General features: G+C 39.5%; 1 protein-coding gene across 2 annotated transcripts; it reads left to right on the forward strand.

Annotated features, from left to right (window-relative positions):
- The first annotated feature begins 248 nt into the window (after positions 1 to 248).
- C1QTNF3 (C1q and TNF related 3) lies at positions 249 to 17,459 on the forward strand. 2 transcript variants are annotated; one of them, XM_050913271.1, is made up of 6 exons: positions 249 to 594; positions 5,660 to 5,771; positions 8,374 to 8,528; positions 12,294 to 12,423; positions 13,909 to 14,008; positions 15,458 to 17,459. In XM_050913271.1, the coding sequence occupies exons 1-6, from the start codon at positions 307 to 309 to the stop codon at positions 15,615 to 15,617; spliced, it is 945 nt and encodes a 314-aa protein (XP_050769228.1). In that variant the 5' UTR covers positions 249 to 306; the 3' UTR covers positions 15,618 to 17,459. The 2 variants fall into 2 exon arrangements, with proteins under 2 accessions (XP_050769228.1, XP_050769229.1); XM_050913272.1 differs by having other exon boundaries at positions 249 to 390.
- The last annotated feature ends 415 nt before the right edge of the window (positions 17,460 to 17,874 follow it).

Below are 17,874 nucleotides of genomic sequence, written 5' to 3' on the forward strand. Positions count from 1 at the left end.
GAACCACGGGAGTCCGTTAAATGCTGTGGTCATTTCCAGCATACAAATCAATTTTCCTTGTGGTGGTGAAGTGGTGAATAATGCCTGGTTTGTTTAAAGGAGCATGACTGATTTTGGATGAAGGATCCTGTCACTTTGGCATTTTTAGTTTTATTTATTGCACGCAACCGTATAAAACCTGGTACTGGTCTCAGTGCCAGGCTTACTAGTGGAAAAGCTAAAAGGACCACATAACTCCTGGTGCAGCAAAGAGATTCTCCTACTGCAAAGCATTTGCTGGACTCCTGAAAAATTATTTTGAATAACATGGCAGAGAAGGATTTCATCAGTTGGCATCTACTGGCTTTATTTTTTCTTCCATTTTGCCTGTGTCAAGATGAATACATGGAGGTGAGCAGAAGACCTTATAAACCAGTGGCCAAAGTATTGCAAAGTCACCACCAGACTGGCCATAAAGGTTCCAGAAGCAGGGAAATATTGAAACAGCGGAGTCAACTTATAGAGTGGACTGTTGATAATAGCACTTCTACAGACCAAAAAGTCCTGAGACCAGAGGTAGATGATGTAGAACTGACTACCTCAGATAGAGTCCAGGTACTCTGAATTAATCTTCTAAAGATATCTTTAAAGCTAATGAGATCTTTTATTTTTTTGCTAAGATTATTAGTGATATATTTATGAAATTATTTTTATTAAAGCTGTGTATTGGTCTGTATCCTGCTGGGTTGCTTTATAGGATCTTTTAATGAGCTGGTTGAACCAGCAGTGGTTGGGGACAGTGGTTTCAACACAGACAGCAGCTCTTTGTTTTGCTGAAACTGTGATCCTGTGCAATCATATATTCTGATATAGAGTCTCTTAATTATTTCAAGGTATTACTTAATATATTAAAGTTTTAGATTCTGTTAACTCATTTGGATGTGAAGGAGAATTACAGAATTTATGGAGGTATTTGGAAAGATTCAATTAGCCGAGAATAACTTTGCTTGAAAATTATGTATATAAAGTGTATTTTTTGAGCTTGAGACAAACATAATGAAATTCTGAGTGTTCAAAAATTTTATTCTAGGGAATAGCTTGAAAAAAAGCAGATATTAATGTAATGAGTAGATTTAATAATATACACCAACTTGACAGTTTCAGAGGAAAAAAGACTTGGAATGAAATTCTAAATCATCTGTAACATCTGCGTTTTAAACTGGGAATCTTTTTATGCCTTTTACATGGCATTTTAGATATTGTAGTCATTAGCTCACAGCAAAGGGAAAATGGCATAATTTGATTATACATAAAATATTGCAGTCCAAATTTTAAAGGAAAAATCTGAAGGGCAGAAGATGAAGCTTTTTCTAGCACTAGGCAAAACAAAATTCCACTCAAATGAAGTTTTTGTTGATTGATGTCTTTTAGAAACAAGAACATGAGTGTTTTGTTCCTATTGGTGATGATATAAATGTTTGAGTCCTTATAGTTCACCTTTTATCATTTGTTTTTTAAAACTCTCTCAGATCAAACTATGATATTTTGAATTCCAAAAATCATGGATATGCAGACAAGTGTTGAATAATAACCTACTTCATGATAAGCAGAGAAGAGATTTTATTTTAATCCTGTCCTAGGCTTGAAGAACTGAAACACATCCAAGTATGGGAATAGGTTTAATACACCACTATATTCCCTGTATTTAAATTTTATAGTGCTTTGCATTTCATATTTCTTGGGCAGGAGTTATATGTTCCTCCAGTACACTCAGCAAAATAGATATTTAACTGTAGGTATGTTAAATTGCACTTGCAGTGTATAAACAGTGTAAACTATCAGGTATACAGTCCAATGAGCCAGCTAGTGTGTGCGTACCTCTACTGCAGAGAGAGTTCTGCAGCTGCATACAACAGACCATGTATTATTGGTACTTAAAGAAGATTCCCCTTCAACTCAACATAATTTCAGATAATGCAGGATTTAATACAAAATTACAACTTTTTTAGGGGTCAAACTCTCCTTCACAGAAAGTGTCACTGTGTTTGTGGTGCATGTGTCTCTCATCAGAGAGGTTAATGCAACATGTTTGGAGTTGCCTGCTGGGGGAAGAGGCTGTGATATTAAAACTGAGCCCAGCGAGTCTGAGCACAGCTGATGGCAGTCATTTACCTGCCAGACCCTCTGTAAGAAGCAATCTTTGCTGGGGAAATGATGCAATTTTTGGCTTACTGAAATGAAATGGAGCACTAGCAGATGCGTGACAAGGATAATCCATCACAGAGTGGCTGATGCAATAGGTATTTTCCATCTCCACACTCCAGGGATTTCCAGACAGAGGAGGAACAAAGGTGGCACAGACATATTTCAATTCATGTCAAACCTCTCTCTTTCCCTTGAGCTATCTGAAAGCTGTTTCACCCCTAAGTCCCTACTTTCTTGGTTATCTTAGCTCTGGCTGGAGAATTTCACCCTCTTGCTAAAGTGTTTTAATGGTCCCATTCCCTGTTGTGGAATACAGACAATAGCATTTGTCTTTGCTGCATTGGGTACAAGATCAGTTTCCACCCTGCTGGTAACTTATGTAAAATATAATGTGCATTTCTCAAGCACAAGAACTCTTAGTGACTGGGGAGAGCCATGCCAGACACATTCTTCCTTTTCAGCTTGCTCTTTGAAAACCTTCAGGTACCCCTCAACCTGCTGGTGTTTTACCCTGAATTTCGGCAGTTTTGGTTTGTTTAATTCTTTGCTAGAGAAGGGGCATGGAGGGCCTTAGTGCCCACAGAGACATGTTATTTTGCATTCAGAACAGGAGCCAAGAATGGTGGATGTACATTACTCGTCTTCTGCATTGTCTTAGACAATATAACAGACACCCATAAAATTAGTCAGGAAGTGAAAAAGGGCTGGGTCTCCAGTTATGATTCATTCACAGCTTTAAGTTAAGGGAATTTTATAGACCATCTGTAGCCTAGAACTGCCTCCTACATACTAAATCTTAGGAAATTCAGTGAATAGCCTCAGAAATATTTCCAGTTTTCTATCTGTATTAGGATATCAATGTGGCAGATGAATTTCACAAGCTCCTAAATCATATTCATGTTCTGAGAGCAATGCCAAAGATTCATTGTGCAATAAAATTTATGTGCAGATGGCTGCATAGGACACCTTTGGCAAGGAGGTTGTAATTAATCTCTTTGCCCCATTTGAGTGTAATTTTACTTTAGGAACAGGTTTTTCCTTTAAATGTACTCATCATGAAGTTCTCTGTTTTTAGAGATTAAGAGAGTATCCTGAATATTCATTGTTCTTGGCAGCTGACTGTGAACATTTGTTTCCTCCTAGTCAAAGGATCAGTAAAGATAATAAGTCAATACTACTTTATGACTTGCATAAGTAGTTATTTTGAGGTCAGTGGAACTATTCTCTTACAACCAGGCTGGCAGGGCTTGCCTCATTTCACACATAATAACCTGCTGAGCTTTTCAAGAGGTACTACCAAATAGCATTTGGTTATGACCAGCCCTAGTATCTATTTTATGATAACATAGCTGGTTAGCTAATAATGTCATTCAGGATTTCAGTGCATTGGGTAAAAGAACAAATTGTACGAGCACAGAGAGAATCTCACATGCAGTCCAGTTTGCTGGATTCATGCCTTCCCTTACCTACAATCCACAATTCTAAGTCTTTGAATATTTCTAGGCTGATATGACTTATTTGCTCTTGGCAGGTGTATATATAGTTTGCCTTCTCATTTAACATGAATATGAAGCACTATCAAAAAAGAGCTGGAGATTTTAATCTCAGTGCAACACTCAACATTAGCATTTCAGGTGGTGAAAAATGCTTGCGCAATTCCAGTCCTCTTGTACTTGGCTCCCCTTCGAGGGCTGAAAATGAGCTGAAAGCAGGGCTACTTCTTCTCTCATATTAGGAAAGCTTTAAACAGGGTGTCTGGTGATTGTCAGTTATGTTCTTCCTAACAACTGGGAGAGATAAAACAGCAAGAAAGACACAAACATGTTCTCCAGGAACAGACAGTCCAACAAGCAGAACTCATTTTTCTCATAAAGTATAGACCTTATACAGAATTAAGGTAAAAGCATAGTATTGACCAAAACCCCATAAATATGAAGCCCTTCTGCCCATTGGCAAGCCTTAACATTTCCATAACTCTTTGAATATGAAGTGTATTTGTTGAGCTGTCAGGTCAGCCTTTATTCCCCTGGTACCTCCACCATTGGTGGTTCCAGCTGGAGAGGGCATGTGTCTGTCCCATTGGAGGAGTTGCAGTATTTCGGTGGCATGAAAAGGGTTTTCTGTATCTATAAATGTAAAGTCCCAAGCTTTTTGAAATTAATGAATGCTGGGGCTGTGCTTGGTATTGTTCAAAACACAGGCAGAAAGCTTTAGTGTTTCAGATCAAGCCAGCTGATGACCTTGAGGGCAGGAATACAGCACATCTGTATGTTCATTTGGCAGCTCCTATCCCACCAGAGGCTTGTTTGCTGCCATTAAACCAATAGCTCTGCATTAGACAAGTAATTTGAGGATGATAAAGATGAGTGGAAAGAAAGGGAAGGAATACAAATGGTAGAATGATTAGAGACAAGCAGTGGTCAGATTGCTGTAACTATCCCCCTCCAGAATTTAAGAACTGCAGATTTGCACCTCAGGATAATAGCAAAGAATTGTAGGGAAAAAGAAACAAAGACAGAGAAATGAGAAGAGGTAGAGAAATAAAATCAAACCCTGGACCTCTACCTCAGCTGACCCATTGGAAGCTTTGTGACCACTAAATCATCGCAAGAGCCTGGTTACGAAATCCAGCCAGGATTGAACAAAACTCCATTAGTAGAAATACAATAATATGGGAAAGAAAAGCACTGAAACAAAACTATTATCAAACTATTATTACAGTAGCTGAGCTGTGTATAATAAACTCATTAGTTTATTTATCCTGCTATATTAGTTTCAACATATAAACAGGTTTTCATAGTTACACACCCACAACTACAAATAATCAAATGCCCCTAACACCACGTGTTGTGGTCAGTTCAAATTTTTGTCATGTATCTTGGTTCTGTTTTGTCATGTATCATGAACTTTTTTAGGTTCTCCCAACTTTCGTGGCCTGTAAATATGCAAGTCTGGGGCCATGAACAGGAATATGCTGCACAGACATTTTTTAACATCTCCTTTGGGTGGTCCAACAGTTTTATTTATGTTTAGTGGAGGATAGTTCATTGCTGAAGGTCAAATGAAGTCCCTTGTGTCCTACCACTTGTTGTGCATAGACCTGTTTGTCAACAAAGGTCAGCTGAAATGTGGGATCAGTGAAAAGCAGGATAGGAACCTAACTGAAACATTCATCTAACTTTCATTACTTGGTATTATTTTATTTTCAAAATCCTCATTATCTGACAAGATAAGTTGTTTTTTTAAATATTCATATAGCTCTTAGAACACTTGAAGAGCTATTCCCTTAAATCTTCCAAAAATAACATCTTCAGGGACAACCCAAGTATCGGAGATTTCAGCTGAGATAAGAAATGTTTTGAAAACTAACCAAACATATAAACAGAGAATATATAATGAAGACCCAGTAACTGACATACATATGATTGATGCTCTCCATGAATGAGCTATTTAAAGCTTGTTTTTGTGCACTTAGCCCCCACAAACTGGACCGCAGAATCCAGACTGTAGTTCCTGCTGCCGTGGTGACTTTGGAGTTCGACTCTACCAAGGGCCCCCAGGACCTCCTGGGCCCCCTGGGATGCCAGGTAAAGATTATGTTTAATTAATTTTTTGATCAGTCTAATTACAGGCTATAAATTACAGGCTATTCTATGAAATATCAGAGAATGGTCCAAACATCAGTATTTGGGGAGAGATTCAGGAACAAGTTTTTCTGTGATTTCTGGGGAGACAGAGATTTTCAATTAGATTCTGAAGTCTTTTCCAGTGACAACCCACTTGTTATTAAAATTCAGCTTTCACAAATTCATACTGAAAGTAGTCTTATTTCTAGGGCAAATTGGTCTCTCTTCTTAAAGCAGCATGAATCTTCCATTAAAGTTGGAGGAACTTGTTCCCTGGAGTTCATTATTGCGATCACCTTTGAATATCCAGCTATGCTATTGTGTACTGTATTCAGGAACTTTTTTTCATCTAGCATACTGCTAGCCAATATTTTACAGAGACACATATGCTTCTATTCTCTCACAGAAATTTCTTCTTTTTCTTCTTTCTTCTTGTCTCCCATAATAAAAAGTACCTTCTTTTTTCCATTAAAAATACACACAGAAGAACCGGATACACAAGAAAAGGGTATACTTCAATCTGGTATGGAAAAAGAAGAGCCTAGAGAAGGGAAAAAGATAAGTTAGTTGCATGTTGGTGTAAGTTTGGTACAGCAGCTACCTTCAGGGATTTGAAAATCGCTGTTCCTAAAGCAGACGTATAATGTAAATGAACATGTCACTGACTGACAGATTTGTCTCATCTTCAAAAGCTTATGTCTTCTGTTATCACAATAAAAATGCAATTTCATAATCCTTCTGTCTCACAAATGTCCTGACAGTAACAGACATGACAGATAACCATACCCCCCCCCAAAAAAAAAGTAGTGATTTTTGGTAGAAACAGTTTACAGTAACAGTTAAATCTGACAGTTATGAAGTTAAACCTGAGTGAATGAAGTGTTTCAAGAACTAGCTTCAGTTGCCAAATTATTGAAATAAGTTATTACTTTGACATATTTTGGGTATTAGGCAAAATAAGGTCACAGGCATATTTGGTATTAGCCTGCTGTGAGCTATTCATGCATCAACCCTTTATAAAAATATCATTGACCATTACAGAAGTAAGAGAAATCTAATGGTAAGGCCTCTTGTGCAGAAATATTGCATTACATATTAATAAATTGTTGGCTTCTTAGAAGCAGGACATGATTTTGTAGTAGACCCACACTTTAAAGGCTGCAGCGGACATACTGGGACACAGCCCAGTCGCAGCTTTGCCCTTTCCTCATGCGAGGATGTATCTAAGTCACACTTTTTTGTCACCACAGCATGCCACAAATGTATGGCCAACAGCAAGCTTCTGCACTCTAGAATTTCTCTGTCTCCTTCATCTGCTGCATTTCATATTGTTGCGCCCATAAGGGGAACAACATCATCTGCTTTTCCCTTGACTGAATCAAATGTCACTTGCAAACTTCTGTCCTGAACTGGAAGAGAAGTAGTTCTGGCTTTACATGAAGGATCATTCTTGTTATTTTTCAGAGTTACTGATTTCTCTATCCAAACAAAAATTTGTTTAATTTCTTCCACCATTTAGTTTCCTTGTTTGAAGTAATTTTTTTTCTCAATACAAAAACTCTGAAGAATCACTCAATCATTAGATTTGATCTCAGACAACACCATTCTTCTTGTAAATTCATAACTAGAGTGACTAATCAGAGAACAAGCAGAGTGGCAAAGAATCTAGTTTCAATTGAGGTGGAATTAGAACAATGATGACACTAATTAATCCCCTGAGTAATTAATTGAAAGGTCAGGCTTTTGCTTCAGGTAGGCATAATAATTGCTCAGTGATTCTAGCCAACTTTAAAATTTTGTCAGTTGCATAGAAGTTTGCTTAGTAATTTCCTCAGTAAACATCAGGAGGTAATACTGCAGTATTACAGATCAGCCATTTATAATGACCCTTTTTACAAGAAGCAATCTCAGAAAAGCTTCACTATAAAAATTTTGTCTTTCTTTAAATCTAGGAACATGCAATTGATCAACCCCTTCCAGCTAATCAGCACCCTGAGAATGCACACTCTCCCGTTTATGGCACAGATGGGTCATTTAGCTAGTTTAAGGCTACAGCCATTCTTCATTTGTGTAGACATATTTTAAAGATAGCAAAATGTTAGTCAAAATTATCTTATCCTATCCTAATTAGCTTAAATTATCAGGAAATAAGTTTTTACACAGAAGGAAAAGCAAGAGTGTTTATGTAGGCTAGCTGGTATATGTTAATAGGCAGTGGCTTTCACTTTTCTTGAGCCTCACAATCACTGAGGTCTTGTCCTTGCTTATCTCCCCAACAATGCAATGACTTGAGACATCAGCATTTTACACAGCAACACCAAGATAGCATGAGGGTTAACTCTTAAACATCGATCTACATCCTTCTGGAAACTTGTTCATCAAAATCTTCACCTTCAGCTTAACCACACAGCTGTTTCTTATGCATTGCAGCTCAGTCTGGGTTTTATGGTACTGAAAAGTCCATGTGTTGCAAATTGGTGGAAAAGGACCCTGTCACAGTTATCTGTTACAATATATTATATGAAATTATTTAAGTTAAACAGAAAGCTCTGTTTCCTTTAAGGAAATCATGGAAACAATGGAAATAATGGAGCAACTGGCCAGGAAGGAGCCAAAGGTGAGAAAGGAGACAAAGGAGATATGGGACCAAGGGGAGAGCGTGGCCATCATGGACCCAAAGGCGAGAAGGGTTACCCTGGGATTCCCCCAGAGCTACAGGTACAAAAATCTCTGACTTGTGTTGGCTGCAGCAGTTCTCAGGTTAAGGTTTTCTTCTCTGAAAAACAGCACCTAACTACTGTAAAATACTTAAGAAGTAAATCCCCCTGTAAATTAATACAGTGAGAGACATATATAGCCCTTGTCATGACCGACAAATGTGCTCTGCCAGATCTTCCTGGAAAAGAAAGACATTACAGCTTAGTCTTTCTTTAGAATAAGAATCCAGCTGAGAAATGGGCAGGAAGAAACATATATGGTTCCCTTTTAGGGCAGAAAGCCAGTATCTGGGTCGTTAAAGGAGAACAGCAGGGACTATCATTTTTCTATCAAGCTGTATCACATACATAACTACGCTTCCTATGGCATATGAAAAGAGTAAAGGAGCCACTCAGGCCCAGGCTTCTCAGGTCAGTCAGGCTTTGTGAGATTGTCAGAAGCATATGTATCCCACTCCTCAAAGTATTGGGTCAAAACCTCTGAGTGCAGACAGAAGTCCTCTGGTTTTGAAAAATACCCCTCAGTAGCTGTGTTTTTATATCATAGAATCATAGAATCATAGAATGGTTTGGGTTGGAAGGGACCTTAAAGATCATCTAGTTCCAACCCCCCTGCCATGGGCAGGGACACCTTCCACTAGACCAGGTTGCTCAAAGCCCCATCCAACCTGGCCTTGAACACGTCCAGGGAGGGGGCATCCACAGCCTCTCTGGGCAACCTGTTCCAGTGCCTCACCACCCTCACAGTAAAGAATTAGATACCTTAAATATGTTGAGAAGTATGTAGGTTCTGCCTATGAATGAACTACCCAAAAGCCAGATGAACATTAAAACATGGGTTCAAGCCTGAGCTGATAAGCTCTGCTGAGGGATGGGATATATTTGTTTGGGCTCAGCACTGTGTTGGCATAGTCGCATACCTTTTGGATTAGAGCTTCTTCACGTCCCAGGAATCTGGTAGATGGCGGAGGCCTTATGTGTACATATATATATATATACACCTGCAGTACAGTGGAGACGTGGTGTAGTCCTGTTCTTAAGGCAACCGAAAGTAAATGGGACTTGGATAACTAAGACCCTTGGTTGCTGTTGCAAAGGGGATTTAAAAGAGTTGTCCGCACTGTATACTGCAGTGTAGCAATATACAAGCAGTTCATCAAGCAGGAAGACTTGACTATCTCTATGATGTAGCGCAGTTAAGGTGCTAAAGGCAAGACTTAGATGCATGGCAAGCCTTTGAAATGTATCCCTCCTGGTCTTCAGCTGCCACTGGAAGGGGCTTCTGTAGGTCCACAGCTGCCACTGTGGAAGGGGCTTCTGTAAGTCAGATCAGCCAGTCCCATGTGGGGGAATCCTAAAGCACTTCAGATGGCACTAGGCACATTTGTGTGGCCAAGTGATTGCAGTCAGATTGAGCTCCAGAGATCCTACATGTGAGGGAAGCATCTAAGCTCCCATTACAATTACTGAGGATCTAGAGGAGCAACTCAGCTTAATCTGACAGTCACTGCTGGTTTTGGGCAACTGGGACTTCAGACACCACAGAGTATATAGATCTCCAGAAAGTATCATAGAATCATAGAATGGTTTGGGTTGGAAGAGACCTTAAAGATCGTCTTGTTCCAACCCCCCTGCCATGGGCAGGGACACCTTCCACTCGACCAGGTTGCTCAAAGCCCCATCCAACCTGGCCTTGAACACTTCCAGGGATGGGGCATCCACAACTTCGCTGGGCAACCTGTTCCAGTACCTCACCACCCTCACAGTTAAGAACTCCTTCCTTACATCTAATCTAAATCTACCCTCTTTCAGTTTAAAGCCATTACCCCTTGTCCTATCACTACATGCCCTTGTAAAAAAAACTATAAGGGAGTTTACATCCTCACTCACACGTACACACTTTAATGGAAATGTCTTAGTCTTAATCTGATTCGTACACCCCAAATCGAGTTCACCACAGAAGGGACAAAATGGGATATAGCAAACACACACAAAAAGAAATCCCACTGCCAAACACTCTGACTATGGAGAAAACTGAAATTCTGATCTATTTACAGATCTACATCTTTTAACTGAAGGATATTGTTTCCCGATAGCGGTCACTCATATATGTTTCATATCCTCATAAAAGGCATGCAAATTAACAGCAAAATCAACAGCACAACCAGCGTGGGCAGTGTGGGAAAATGACTTTGGATTTCTTGGCATTGTGTATGTTTAGGATAGCATATCATTTCTTGTTAACATCATGCTTAAGAATTTTAGAGCGAGAGTAGGTAGAGCAGAAAACACTTTTGAATACAATACTATTTTAAGTACGGGATTATTTTGAAAGACTTGGCATGTCCATGTAGATCTGCTACTTCAAAATGAGACCTAGGGAGAAAGGACATCTTTTTCAACTCTTCTGATCAGCCCAAGAAAAGTAGCTTGGGGTCAAAGAGAATGTGAAATGGAATCTAGACAAAAAGCAATAAATTCCATCAAGCTGCCATTGCAGCTGGTTTCCTTTAACACATGATGAACTTTGATGTGATCCTGGCTGAGAAGCAAGAAGTTAACAATTTGCAGTCATAGAAAATGCATTCATGCAGGGATAAGGAAAATCAGCCCAAGCTTTCAGTTCACATCTGGAGCTCCTCAAATTTCTGAGTAGATGGCTAATGATTTCCATTGTTGGATCCAGACTTGCATTTGATTTTGCCTGTTTTGGTTTTGTTCTCATTTGGATCTGAAATTGAAAGACTTTTGGGTTTTTTTTTTTTAATACCAGTATAGCTGGAATCTCATGGAAAATGCCAGTTTTGTGAGGGGCAGTAACAACTGCAATTGAACACATCTGAGAAGTTAAGAGATAGAGATAAAATGCCAAGTCACTATGTGACCTCCTGGCATCCAAGTGCAGGAATTCTGCCTGTACCCCGTTTACTGACAGTCAGATGAGGGAATCACAGACTCACAGAAGAGATAACCCCCTTCCCTGCCCATGCAAATTGGTACACTTGTTCCTTGGTATCTTCCTGAGGGTAATGTGAATTGTCCAATGTGGGAGGTTTTGCACTGCTTTCTATGAAACATTTTCCACGGCCAATATGTCTCACTGCAAGAAGTGTAACATGAAGTTGAAGCACAGTTTTCACTTTCTTAGTTTCCTCTTTTGGTCTCCACCACCCTCTGTTGTTGTGACTGAGGGTACAGGGCAACTGGTAAGAGAGAAAAAGCACTGAATGTTGAGTCCCAGCAACTGCACTTCTAGAGGACCTCTAATAAAAATGCTTAATGTATCTCTGAAGGTAGTTAGCAAGAAACACTAATGTGTATGGATTTTATCAAGCATTATTTATTTCACACATTCAGTTAAAAGCAATATCCAGTCCAAATGCATTGGGGAATATATAAAAACTAATTAAATCACTTTTGTCGGAAACACCATCCATTTCAATACCAGTTTTCTGTTGCATCATTCTAGAGAGACTTAAAAGTAAATAAAATCCCAAACAAAGGTCCTGACCTGCAAACACTTGCCCATACACTTACTTTTACAGTCATGAATAGTCCAATTGAATGTAAGAAGCCTAGTCCTCTTCCAGTTTCATTCAATGGGAGTTTTGTTACTGGAGTTTAATGGCCTTGGAGCATGCCCTAGAAGAACATCTCTGTCAGGAAAATAAACAGACGGCAAATACAGGAAAAAATTCTGTAGCTGATTCCTCTACGCATGTCAATTTTGTGAATGACTGCCTGAGTAAGAACTGCATTTTTGCAGGTCGCATTCATGGCTTCCATGGCTACTCACTTCAGCAACCAGAACAGTGGGATCATCTTCAGTAGTGTTGAAACCAATGTTGGGAATTTTTTTGATGTCATGACTGGGAGATTTGGTGCTCCAGTGAATGGTGAGTATTTGCAAAACAAAATAATGCAATTCTGGGAGCTATAGGGAGAAGCGTGGTCAATAATGACGAGAAACTGGCTAACTGCCTTTGCACAAGGCACCGATGAGACTCACTCTGCATAGTTCTTTCTACCTACTTTCAGGAAAAATGAAATTGGAACCCAGGCAAACCAAGAGAGGGCTTGCCAGCCAGTAAAACTAGTGCTGGCACGAAGGCAGGAGGAAGAGGCATGGCCAGAGCTGGGGAGGGAGGAGGACCATCTGCTTTGAGACCTTTAGCCCTTCAGCCACTGTGATGAGATAACCATGACCTTGATGTTGCAGCAGCAGCAGCTTCACAGTTGCCTCCTCCACCCCCTGCCTCCAGTCACTCTCTTCATCCCCATCTTCTGTCATGCCAGTTCAGCTGTGAGCTGGCCTGCAACAGATGTGTGGCTGGAAATGAGGCATTACAGTTTTTCCTGAGTTATTTTTCAGCTGCATTAATCCCCCATCTTATACAGCTGTGGCGCAGGAAGAACAATAGGAGGTGGGGGAGGCAGGGCCATAACCAAAAACATGTCTAAGCAAAGCCTGAAACCACCTTCCTTCACTTGGCCTTTCTCACCCTGCCATTCATTTACTCACTGCTATGGGAAATGATATTAGACTAAGTAAAAGGCAGGCCCTCCAAGCTTGCTGTAGCACATTTTACTGACAGTTAGGGGTGTGTGTCCTCACAGCTGCTTCCTTTTGAGGTTAATGTATATGTGGATGTCAATAAACTTTGACCCACAATGATTTAATGACTTCGATGCAAACTGCAAGCTCCCATTGCAGGGTCAATGCTACAGACTGACTATTCAGGAATCAGGAGCTTGTCTTCCCGCCCAGGGGAGTCTTGTAGAGCTCATGACACATAATATGGTTGCACTGACAACTGTTGGCACCTTTCAGACAGAGAAAGAGCTAAAAAGAAAAAGGGTGATGGTAAGGGTGTGTTGTGCAAGAAGAGAAAGTGGTGCCTATGTCTGCATTGTTAAGGACGTGGTGTGCCCCAGTGGGTGCTGCTAAAACCACTCATGCCCTGCCTGACCTGGGCGACATGCTGGCTGTCTGACAGCCTCTGAGGCTGAGCCCTGGCTGGCCTGGAGGCTGCCCTTTTGACAGAGGGCAGGAGCAAGAAGGTAAGGAAAAAACGGTGAGAGAGGGGTCACTAGACTCAGCCTCTGGGAAATTTCCCTTTCAGTGAGAAGGAAGGGATGAGTGGTCCTGCCATGTCCAAATACAGTCATTTCTCTGGAACAGGATGTGGCTGAGCCCCTGCCATATGCAGAATAAAAATGAATCAGATTTTGCCACACTATAAGCAGAAGCAAAATACCCACTGACAACTGGAAGGTAATTTTGGCCTCAGCTGTTACGTTTTCTAAGCAAGAAGCACAAGCCTGTAGCATGACTACCTCCCTCTATGAAGCAAACACATTGTATTTGGTAATCTTTTCAGGGGTATATTTCTTCACCTTCAATATGATGAAACACGAAGATGTGGAGGAAGTGTATGTGTACCTGATGCATAATGGTAATACAGTTTTCAGCTTATATAGGTAAGTGAAGGGCCAGGCCATTTTAATGCAAAAGACATGTTTGCAAAGATGTGATAGCTTGCTCACATTTCGAGAAACATGAAATTGTTCATTTTTTGAAGAAATTCTGTACGGCAAAATAACCAACAAAGAAAAACTATTGTATTTTACCCTCCTCAGCTTGCAAATTTGGATCATACCTGCCACAGGTCCTGGACCTAAAATTGAGCCTTGATCACAAGTTCCTCAAAGCTCAGGGGAAAGGAATTAACAGTGCAAGTCAGGGTTGCAGTGTAGTGGTAACCTGCTGTCATTCTGCTAAAATATATCTTCATCCTCATTTTTCCTGTCAGAGAAAGGGCATAATGAAGTGTTCAGCAACTAGTTACAATCTTGTTAAAGATTAGGGGAGACCACTTTACTTTAAAGGAGGAAAGCATTTAAACTGCAGTAGTAAGGATGAGTAAGAAGCAAAGGTCCTCCATTTACTGGCTTTGTTATCATTAGCACACTTTGAATAAAAAGTTTCTGAACTCTTTCTGTTAGCTGGAGGATCATCAAGAATAGGAGCCACTTCTAGCTTATCAACTTCTGTAAGGACCAGGTCAAGAAGCTTGTGGCCAGATGGGTATCTGAAAAAAACAGGTGTTTGAAAAAAATATTATTTCTTTAATACCAACCACAGTTCTGATGCCAAAACCAAGCTTCTCTCCTGAGCCTGAATAAACAGACACAAAAGATTAGATTGATCACACTGGATTTTAGGCACTTAGATGACAGCAGGTTCATTTAAGCTGTCCAAGTTTCTTCAACAGGCCGTACCTGAAGCGCCACCAAAGGGTGCTTCATCCCCAATAGATCTTTCCTGCAAAAGAAAAAGTGCCCAATTTTTTTCCCCTGAAGCACTGATGTCAGAAAAGGCAACAGGTGGAAGAAAGGGAACCAACGCTCACACAAAGCCAGCAGGTTAGCCCACATTCAACATACCTATGTTCCAACAAAAGGCCTCAGGATGGAGTGAGCTGCCTGTCTCTGCCCACTGCCTGTGCTGGGAGCACAGGGGCTCAGCTCACGTGAGACTCCTGACCTGGAGGCATTTAAAATTAGCTGGGATGAATCCAAGGGAAAGAGACCATCACAGGAAATCTGGAGTGTTGTGATGAATGAGCAGAATTTTATTTTAAACAGTGAATTCGCTCCTGTGCCCTGGAAAAAAATACGTAAGTTAAACTTCCAGAACTTCAGAAAGGAATGAAATGATGCAATTAGGTAAGGTGCAAGATTTGACTAGGAGATCAAATGCAGAAATATGCCAAAATTTCCTCATAAAGCTGAAAAAATGTTGGCAAGCCTTTCAAGGAAGTTTTGCTCAGGATAACAATGTGCTTTCTTGGATTTTTTTTTTTAAAGTTGTTTGCTTGATCATTGTTGATAAACAAAAAGCTGACTTGTTAAAATATTCATCCTTAGCTATGAATCAAAAGGGAAAGCAGACACTTCAGGAAACAGTGCAGTGCTAAAACTTGCCAAGGGAGATGAAGTTTGGCTGCGAATGGGCAACGGAGCCCTCCATGGGGACCATCAACGTTTCTCCACCTTTGCTGGGTTTCTTCTTTTTGAAACCAAATAAAAAAAGAAACAACCCAATAGATGTTTATCTGAGGAAACTTCTTTTTTGGAACTGGTATGTTTCTCTGGACTGTGGAATAGCATTACAACACTGAAAGATCAAGGCTTGTTTTGATGCAATGCGTTGCTATTTGTCTATCAGAGATGAGCTGAATAACTTGGGTAGTTGTCACAGATTCACAGAAGATGTATTGTCATTTGGGTTGTATATAGTGAGTTGTTAAATGTTGCTTTTTCTCCAAAGTGACTGAAAAACAAAGGAAAAGGAGTTTAAATAATTTAGAGAGCAGTTTGCGCAGTAAAGTAAATATACTTTAGTTAAGTATACGTCAGGAATTGAACAATTGATTCAAGTTTTTCTGTTCATTTATTCAGTTCTTATTACATGTTCATTTAAGTTTGCATCATGGAAACAGGCCTGAATGAATTATAAGTAGGCTCAGCTGAGACCAGATTTAAAGGAAGAAGTTTTTACTGGACAAGAATGAACTTTAAAAATAGAAGAAAAAAATGTGAAAATAAAGATGTCAAGGATTCAGGTTTATTGCCTTGCCATCTCAAACCTCTGAAGATGTATCTGGTGTCATTTTTCATAGATTTTTAGTACGTATTTATGCTCATGCTCACTCTCTCTCTCTTAAAAAAAGAGTGGTAGTAATTCTTGCCTTAGTAGCAGCCTGAAGCTAAGGTAATTTAGCCTGCAGTATGCAAGGGATCAGACAGGGGAACTGTAATGTTTCTTCCTAGCCCTCAAATTGTTAAAACCTGATGTAACTGAATGCAAGGTGTCAAAGCAGAGGCTTATACGCTGGAGAAGTTGGGATATGCCAACAGCACAAACAGAGAAACACACGCTTTGTGGAGTTTGGAGCTCTTTTAGAAGGATGTACCTTTTAATATTGCATATTTACTTAACAGTGAAGTTGTTGATACAGTTCTCCTAGCAGCCTTCCAAGAATCAGTATTTCAGGAAAAGACATTGCAGCCTGGCAAAGCAGCACCTAACCCAGTTCAATATTTAAGCAAACACAAACACTGGCTGGCTCAGAAGTTCTGGTCACAGTAAACTGGGCCATTCTTCAGCATTAATGTTTGCCACCAGCTTGTCAAAATTTGGGTACCTGAAATCCTGTCTTGCTATTTTCTTTTCATCGAAATCAGCACCAAATATACTAAGACAATACTGAAGTTTGAATGTATCTTCTGCACATTCTGGCTCTCCACACACATGCTAATGAAATATAAATTACATTTTAATAGACATTACATTTTAACCAGACATTACCTGCCATTAATGTATAACAAGCAGGTGGGTTTAGGGAAATTCTTTTATACTAGATACAGATATCAGTAGCACAACAATAAAGCAAACAAATCAAAATCTGCCCTATGAATTTGTATGTCCTTGTACACGTTCCCAGTGTATGTAAATCACATCTTACAATGAAAAATGCATGTTGATACTTATGATTATGACTTGTGATTTTTTAGTTTTATGCATCAACCACTGAAAACATTAGCTTTAATGAATTGTCATCCGATGAGTTTTATTGTTTCTTTATGAACTTGGGCCAGGTTTGCACCACATAGATTTTCAAAACCTGAGACCATGTTATTTTAATAAGCATTTTAGTAAAATTCTGGCATGCCTTCAAACTAAAACCCACCCATCAGGTAATCAGATAATGTTATTTTTTTGGAATAAGTGCACAAGTTGTATGAGATATACGGCATCATGAGCTAATGTTCACAGTAGGAAAAATTTTGAAAAAAGTATCTCCTGTTAGGAATGTTCGCTTACTTTGTAAAACATACATTTACCCAATAAAGATTAATAGTCATAAAACTATACTGGTTTGTTCATATCTGTATTTACCAAGGACCTTACCGTTTGAAGACTATGGAGATATATTCTTAATATGTATTTCCTAAGCATTCATTTTGCTACTGAATGGGAGAAAGCCAGCACTAAGGGTCAAAATATATTTACGTGTATATATACACACATAAAATTTAAATCCCTAAGGTTTCCTTTGGGGACTTAATTTTCCTTTATGGCATGGCCAATTTAATCCATTTTGGTCAGAATAAAGCACTTAGAAACTATGATACATACACTCTTTATAAGCTCCTTTACATTATCTCTTGTAACGGCCATGATATAAAAGAAAGCAAAGTTTTGCCATTCTCATTTTATGTTGTTTTGACAAGTTTTGTGCAACTTGGCCTGCTAAGAGCAGAAAGCAACTCAGAATCAC

The sequence above is a fragment of the Gymnogyps californianus genome, chromosome Z (genome assembly GCF_018139145.2).
Source record: "Gymnogyps californianus isolate 813 chromosome Z, ASM1813914v2, whole genome shotgun sequence".
NCBI lineage: Eukaryota > Metazoa > Chordata > Aves > Accipitriformes > Cathartidae > Gymnogyps > Gymnogyps californianus.